The sequence below is a fragment of the Cyphellophora europaea genome (genome assembly GCF_000365145.1).
Source record: "Cyphellophora europaea CBS 101466 unplaced genomic scaffold supercont1.5, whole genome shotgun sequence".
NCBI lineage: Eukaryota > Fungi > Ascomycota > Eurotiomycetes > Chaetothyriales > Cyphellophoraceae > Cyphellophora > Cyphellophora europaea.
Genome location: NW_008481811.1, coordinates 1,160,435 through 1,168,638, shown reverse-complemented (window position 1 = coordinate 1,168,638; position 8,204 = coordinate 1,160,435). Strand labels below are relative to the sequence as shown.

At 54.1% G+C, this 8,204-nt stretch overlaps 2 protein-coding genes and 1 non-coding gene across 3 annotated transcripts; 2 read left to right on the top strand and 1 right to left on the bottom strand.

Annotated features, from left to right (window-relative positions):
• Positions 1–1,868: 1,868 nt before the first annotated feature.
• Positions 1,869–2,017, bottom strand: HMPREF1541_05716. Its single transcript has one exon. It is a non-coding gene; the product is annotated as a tRNA-Thr (tRNA).
• A 1,057-nt stretch (positions 2,018–3,074) lies between these two features.
• On the top strand, positions 3,075–5,150 carry HMPREF1541_05715 (uncharacterized protein; the record flags this gene model as incomplete). Its single annotated transcript, XM_008720053.1, has 7 exons — positions 3,075–3,137; positions 3,186–3,245; positions 3,295–3,437; positions 3,481–3,529; positions 3,577–3,680; positions 3,729–4,887; positions 4,938–5,150. 7 exons carry the CDS (start codon positions 3,075–3,077, stop codon positions 5,148–5,150), a joined length of 1,791 nt encoding a protein of 596 aa, XP_008718275.1.
• Positions 5,151–5,567: 417 nt separating this feature from the next.
• Positions 5,568–8,039, top strand: HMPREF1541_05714 (uncharacterized protein; the record flags this gene model as incomplete). The annotated part of the gene is made up of 1 exon (XM_008720052.1): positions 5,568–8,039. One exon carries the CDS (start codon positions 5,568–5,570, stop codon positions 8,037–8,039), a length of 2,472 nt encoding a protein of 823 aa, XP_008718274.1.
• Positions 8,040–8,204: the final 165 nt, after the last annotated feature.

The following is an 8,204-nucleotide window of genomic DNA, read 5'->3' as shown; positions in this document are numbered from 1 at the left end:
ACTCACTTAATCACAAGATACCGCCTGATGCGAAGCTCCAGTGAGGCTGAACGATCTACACAGGGGTCCAAGTCATGAAGGCTAACGGTCGGACGAGCTGAGGTGGCAGCACGTACTCAGACCTGGCTTACTTCGAGACGTCGTCAACATAACGAGAAACAGTAATGACGCCTACCTTTGATTGCAGCATCAGCCGGGATTTGGACTGGGCCATCAGCCAATCCCACAGACGCTGGCGAGGCCGGCCCTGGTCTGTACCCTCGTCTCAGATGAACGTCCAGGATGCTGCTCCGCCAAACCAACCACCTCCTTGAACTGGCGTTGCCGCCTGGTAAAGTGTTCCTTTCACGTCGACAATGTTGTAAAGTCGAGTCAACGACATACGCCACCCGAGGACGCGCTAGCGCCGCTGCGTTTCAACATGGGCCGGGCCTGATCTGGCAGCTGTCAATGGCGGCGCGCTCAGACGACGTTGTACATGTACACTCGTCGATGACCCGATAGCACCGGTACCCTCGTCTCCTCGCTTACCGAGTGACACAGCGTCAAAGTTCCCCGACAATGGCAGAGTTCTCTGCCCCTTATCTTTGATGGCACAGCATAATCGACTATAAATGTCTCGGAATCGCCTTCGTGCAAGGAGTTCGCAAACGACTCAGCTGACTTTTCTGGCGAGAATGACGCCTTGCATCCATGCTCGACGGCTTTACTTCGTTGCTAGCAGCCTGACACTGACACAAACCTCTGACATGAACATGCACGTAAATCGTATGTTCACCCGGGTGTACAGTATCGTCAAGACGCGCAAGCCCACTAAGCAAGCCCATCTTTGGCAATCGTGACAGCCGCAGTCTCCCGCAGCAACATCGCCTCTCTCGTCAGGCGTCCGTTTGGGGTTCAGAGCGAGCCTGAAGCTGCCTTCTCGAAGTGGGTTCCAAGCTTTTGGCCGCCACCGGAGCGACCAGGAATGCCGGGCGGCACAGAGGCACAGGTGCATATGCGGCAGGGGCAGCCTTTGAAAGGTTCATCATTACTGATTGACACTTTAGATTTCGTCCCTTAGATCTCAGTCCGGCGAGTGAATATTGACCACTGCTAAGCTGTCAGCGACCATTGTCGGCATCATCTATTCCTGCAAGAAGGGGCGGTAATCAGGTTTCCGCAGACTCTCAGCCCGCAAAACGTGGAGCTTCAAGTACGCACTGACGCGCAGCAAGGATCTCGACATGCTAGAGGTCCGCACACAAGACCGGTTTTTCTTGGACTTCGGATAAGGCGGAATTCCCAGATCCCACAAGATACAGACTAAATCGAAATACCCACGGTGGAATTGGTCGAACAGACAAACTCTATGATTCATCGTCGACTGACAAGAAGCATTGACTGTCAAGTTGTAATTCAGTGCAAGTAATTAAAGGAATACAACTTCGTTTCGCTCGAGACAATCATCCGTTGAGTTCGCCGCCAGGAATGTAGTGAAATCATGGAACATGCCCTTTGACTTTCTTATTGACGGGTCGACAACGGTGGGCACCACGGCTTGCAAAACTTTGTTGCGGGGGAAATAGAGAAGATTCCCCAACCTCGCTCTACCATAACATCGCCACGGCAACAGGTTGTCCTCATCAGCCCGGAGACTGATCTAGACCCCCTTCTAGACTCTGGGAATACTGGCGCAGAGGGTGCCGGTGCCATGTGGCAATGTGCCGCCCGTAGATTCGCGCGCGCGGCACTTTCAAAGCCGTGTGTGGTGGTGCTTTTCTTGCCCGACGTCGGGTAGCCCTAGTACGGTGGAAGAAGAAAGGGAGGGCTGTCTGTAGTCAAACTATTTAGTCAAACTATTCTGTCAAAAAGCAAAAAACGAATTGTGTTCATTCCCGGGATCGAACCGGGGACCTTGTCGGATCTTTGAGAGATCAATGCTCACATAGTGTCTGTGAACAGTCAGGAAACACGTCGTTGGTAGGGGAAGGAGAGACATACGAACGACACGTGATAACCACTACACCAAACGAACTTGAATTTTCGACACCGATTTCGGGACCAATTTTAGTGGTCAAAATATATAACGCACTGGCAGAAGCTAACACCAACGGGTGCATTTTCGGGCCGTTCCCGGCCGTGTCCTGGGCGTGACAAGCATTCACGACTGCTTCTGCTGGAAGGTGAGGTAGCAAGGGCTCAGAACATGAAAGCCTCGTTCCACGTGACGAAGAAAAGGCCTCAGTGCTCATAGAAATCCAGCTAGTCACGAGGAGCGTATGATAATGACTGGACGCTGTGTTAAGCTCTTGCGTCTGGCTTTTCTTGCTTTTCAGATCGATAGCATTCACGCGATGGAGTCGCTTGCCCATGGTGGCTCAAGACCATCTGATTCATAATCAAGTTATCATACAACAACACCCATGTGATGCCAGTGTAGCATTCGCCCCATCGTAAGGCCGCATGCGGCTGCGGTTTACATGGCGGGTACCTCTGACCATCCAAGAGACTCGTGTGTATAGTAAAATCCGGTAATATTGGGTGGGAATATGCACATACGATCCCATAGCTGATGGTCAGTAGCACCAAGACGACGCGCATAGCACGACCCAGCTACCGAGTATTGCCACCAAGCAGGCGACCAATACTTTGTGCACAGCTGACTGGTGCTCTTGGTTGCCGATCCGGAGAAAATGGGGATCACTGGACAGGCATGCTCGAGCCGATCGAACACGGTGCGTGCGATGTCAGATCAAGCAAAGACCTACATCCTTGCGTTAGCACTCCTCCTGATGATGATATGTATATGGTCGAGTATAGTTGCTCGACATCTTGCACGAGCGAGCAGTGACCGCGGCAAACTGCAGTGCTTGGCGCCAAGTATCAATCAATCCGCGTGTCATCCCGGATGGCCCCCAATGCCCAAAGTAGCCAGACTGCGGGCTGCATGAAACAGTGCTGAGACCCTCTTCCATGTCCAATACAGCTGCCTGCTACTCTCGTGCCCTGCTCTATCCTTCGATCGATCCTGCTTCAAGCACCTCTTGCCACGAAATCGCTTAACTCCCTCCGAGACGCCTCTGTCCGCAAAAATGGCTGGACGCTTCGTGCGCTCCTCCAAATACCGCCATGTCTTCGGACGTCCCACGAGAAAGGTTAGGAACTGCGTACAGCTCTGGGACGCCGAGTCTGACCGGGCTTAGGAACAATGTTACGACAATCTCCGAGTTTCTAGGAACGCTTGGGACTCAAATCTACTGAAAGTAAAGAGCACGGGACACTGCATAGCTTTGCGCCGGCTGACCGGAGTAGGCCAACCCTGAATATCTTGCCGTCAACTGGGACGCCAGTGGTGGAGGTGCCTTTGCAGTCATTCCTACCTCAGAAAGAGGGAGGCTGCCGGATCGCATACCTCTGTTCCGAGGGCATACCGCAGTCGTCCTTGATACAGATTGGTTCGCACGCCCTGCATGCCTAATGCCACGGCTGACCGTCCAGGAACCCCTTCAACGACTCCCTAATAGCATCAGGCTCCGACGATGGCAAGGTACAAATGGCTCGTCCTACACACACAGTCAGAACTAACCTACGCAGGTGTTCCTGTGGCGGGTACCTGACAACTTCACTGTCCGGCCGGATCTGCCCGCAGATGAGATCGAGGACGTTGCGCCGGTTGGGAAGCTGAGCGGCCATTCGAAGTGAGCATCTTGTGCGCGTGTGGGAAAATATGTGCTCATCATGACCAGGAAAGTCGGGCACGTTCTCTTCAACCCTGCCGCAGAAAATGTTCTAGCGTCTGCATCCGGCGATTTTACCGTCAAGATTTGGGACATCGAAGCGGGCTCTTCGAAGCTTAACCTCAAGGTGGGCGAGGTGATCCAGTCCATGTCATGGAGCGCCAACGGCTCGCTTCTTGTGACCACATCTCGCGACAAGAAACTGCGGGTATGGGATGTACGACAGGAGAAGCCGGCGATCGAAGTTGCCAGCCACCAAGGAGCCAAGAACAGCAGATCTGTTTGGATGGGCGAGCACGACCGCATCGCCACGACCGGATTTTCTAAGATGAGCGATCGACAGCTGGCGCTGTGGGATATCAAAGCTCCCAATGCGCCTGTCGACGGGTTCCAAATGCTCGATTCGATATCAGGCGTCTGCATTCCCTTCTGGGATGATGGCACAAACTGCCTGTACCTTGCTGGTAAGGGTGACGGCAACATCCGCTACTACGAATACGAAAACGACAAATTCGAGTATCTGTCAGAGTACAAGTCTTCCGACCCGCAGCGAGGAATCTCATTCTTGCCTAAGCGCGGCGTTAACATGCACGAGAATGAAGTCATGCGTGCCTACAAGACGGTCAACGACTCCTACATTGAACCAATCTCTTTCGTTGTTCCTCGCCGCGCCGAATCTTTCCAAGAGGACATCTATCCACCAACCATTGGCCTCAAGCCCGCGATGAGTGCTTCCGAGTGGTTTGAGGGTGCTGAGAGACTGCCACCCAAGATCAACTTGGAGAGCATATACGATGGCAACGCGGGGGAATACGCCACATCCGAAGCGAAGCCTGCAGCAAAGCCGGCAGCAGCAAAGCCTGCTTCTCCAGTTAAGGCTCCGGAACCTAAGAAGGAAGCCGAGCCGCCGAAGCCAGAGCCTGCCGTCACTGCGCGTGCACCTCCGGCTTCGATGAAGGAGCAGGGGAGCTCAATGATGGCTATGGCTTCCAAATTCGAAGACAAGGAGGCTGTCGAAGATGAGGACAATGACTCCTCGAGCTTCGAGGAGGTTCAGAAACCAATCGAGAGGACCGCCATCAAGGGTCCTGCACCACAAGTCGACACCAAACCGTCAGCCTCCCAGAAGGTTGCAACGCCTAGTCCAAAATCACCCGTCCCAACCAAGGTATACAATCCTCCTAAAGCAGCTTGCTCTGTTCGCTAACATTAGCTCAGGAGCCCGAGTCTGAGGTGGCTTCAGCTACGAGTACGCCTGTCCAGCCTACAAGTACAGCAGACTCCACGAGCTCTGCTGCAGGCACCGAAGTCCTGGAGCGTGAAATCAAGAACATGAAGACAATGATGGCCCAACAAACTCGACAGATTGCTACTTTGGCCAAAACTGTGCAAGAGCTGACGGCCGAGGTCAAGTCACTAAAGAGTCGTTGATAGATATGTCCAAAAATATCCCTGAGCGTAGCGAGCGAGCAACGTCGATTAAGGTTCATTCACTGCCTGCTGCTGCATTGGCAAGTCATGGCATGGTAGCGTATCTTGCGCCATCACGGCTCGGCTACGAGTATGCATCAGTACATCAAAGATACACAAATCTAAGCTGATTTTGACAATTGCTGCTGTTGAGAAAGGGCGTCAAAAGGATGTAGTCCATCCAAGTACTGGTGGTGGTAGATGTCCTCTCAGACCAACGAGGATGACGTAGCTTGCCCCAGAAAATCGAAACGCGTCTTTTGGGATCTCGACGCGTCTGCCTCTTCCCGCAGCCCCACCTTCACCTTCACCAGATTCATCGTACCCAACTTCGTCAGAAAGGCCGTGCTCACCTTGATGACTAGCAATGTGCCTGCGATGGCAACTACACCGTGGACCGTCACATCCAGCAAACGCCGGAGCACTCCTACAACTTTCACTGGCCGCAAGCGACAGCGTCGAGACGACACCCCTTCGAGGCCCCAGCAGACCCTAACGCAAGCGCAATGGGTCAGTCGGCCACAACAGTCTTTCGACGAATCGGACATGAATCCGATCGAATCCACGGCGAGACCAGTGAAGGCTGAGAGGTTGAGGAAGAGGAATGCAACATTGACGCAGATGGATTTCTTTGCGACACCCACAGATCAGGTGGACGAAGACGCCTTGCGAATGATTCAGGAGCCGAAGACGGCCGCCGCACGGCCGTTTCCCCAAGTTGACGGCACCTACGAAAGTCCAAGACGGAAACGGAAGAGGAAACCCCCGCCTACCTTGAAGAAAGAATCGACGGAGAGCCAGGAATACCAGCCACAAAAGAGTAGGAAAGTTGTCTTTGAACATGATGCAAATCCTTTAAATCTACGGCGCAGTACCCGCAAAGCCGCCACGCGAAGTACGGTACTGTCAGATCCGGTCGACAACCTTGAATACTTCAATCAAGCTCTTGCTTGCGATGCAACTCCCCGTGTTCAGCCAAGATTCGACCGCGAGATACAAGACTCGACCGAGGATGGCGACATCTTTGACATGTCGAATTTCACACCCCATAGAGGTCCCCAAACACCTACCAAAGCGATCACCTGTGCTGGAGTAATCAAGTCGAGTCAATCACCAGATAGTGTACCTCCGTCCACGGAGCGGTCCACAAGGTCAGACAAGCTTCAACAAGGTAGGCTGCCTCTTAGCCGGCGGTCTGGAAATGCCCGCGAGTCTGCCGCCGATTTTGCTCCGCCGCTTGCATTGTACGGCAAGGAGAACGCCAGCCAGGGAACTGACGCACGGCTCAAGCGGCGCAAGCAGCAACGCACGGCCAAGGTTGAGAATTCGCAAACTAATGTCTGGTCGATTCAGCCAACATCCTCACCCTCAAAGCGATCGTCTGAGGCTGAGATCGTCGCAAGCATATCTGGTGCCACGTCTCGAGCAAGAGAAGCTAGTAGCTCGATTCAAACAGCTATCGAAATTCCTTCCACAAGTCAGATCGATGCCGCGTCTACACTACCCGATCCTGAAAAGCATGTCGTGGAACATGGTGTCATACCAGATACACTCGATGCTATGCCTCGCTCTAGTCAACACCGCCAGGATGAAACCGCGTCTGAGCCTCAAGCAGGCGCATCTGCGCATGTCGTGGGCGAATCCGACCAATATGAGTTAGCACCTCCCTTCTGCACCAAATCAGCGGTTAAAAATGACGCTGGCGCAAAGCCTGCTCCGGACACACCGAAGCCATCCCGCCCGTATGTTGCAGATTCAGAAGACGCATACTCCGAGTTTGGGTCACCAATCTTGAATGACACGCAGTATAACGAAGAGATCAAGCAGAGGACTTCATCCCCTGGGGCGGCAGAGGAGCCTGAAGCCGATCATGAATCCGCGACAGGTGCAAGTCAGCGAAGTCCGATCCCTACTCCACGGCTTGTACGACAGTCAAGCCCCCTCCAGCGTATAGACTCCGATTCGAGTTCTAGCGGTCTCAGTCTCCCGCCGCCGCCTCCACCGACGGCAAACCCTTTCGGTATAACGAAGCGTGTGCCACTGAATGACATCTTACCATCTTCTTCTCCACCACTGCCATCAACAAGATCAGCCACTCAACGCTCTGTTGGCCCTGCCTCAATGCCACATCCTTCGCAGATTTCGACACAAGAGGCTACGCAAGGCTACGCAGGATCATCTTACATGCCCTTCGAGACGCCTCGCACGACGCAGCGGGTTACGATCAAGGACTCAAGCTCAATGCGCATGCCAATGAGTCAAATTCCGCCTCAGCCATCTCAGTCACAGCTGGACATTGACCTGGGTCTCGATGCGTTCAAGCCTGGAGAGGAAGAAGATGAAGACTACGATCTTGACCCGCCCAGCTCTGCCGTGCAGCCACAGCACGAAGCAGCCAAGAAGAAAGCTTCTTCGCCCGAGGAGATTCCCGCAGAGCGCATCGTTCCGTCCTCCTCGTCGCCGTCGCCCTCACCTAGGCCATCAGCACGCATAGAAATGCCTGACAAGCGATCCCCCAATCGACCCGAAATATCGACCAGCAAATCCCCAGTTCACTCTCCTGCACCGCTCCCCCCACTCCTCTCGGACTCCCACGACATGCACGACGCCGACGGGGATCTCAACCCCGCCTCCTCCCCTTCCCAGCACTACTCCCCCTCCCAACCAGCCCTCGCGAAGCCTCTGGACCAGTACACGCAGATCCCCGGCTTCAACAACGAAACCCAGTCCAACTTCACGCAGGGCGGCCACGTCAGTGCCGCGTACGTGCATCGGCAGCGCGAGGCGGGCGTCTTGCCCAAGTGGTACACGCCTAAGCCGTATAAGGTGCCGGGGTATACGCGGCGATGAGGTGGTGAGATATATGGGATATGGGATACGGGACATACGAGGCTGGTTCTTGGAGACAAAGGGACAAGGTGGGGCGTGTTTGAGGGGGGAAAAAGATAACGGTGGTGACTACTGGTGGTGGTTGTTAGATGTGCATGTCCCCTGCCTCGATCTCACTTGGGGGGG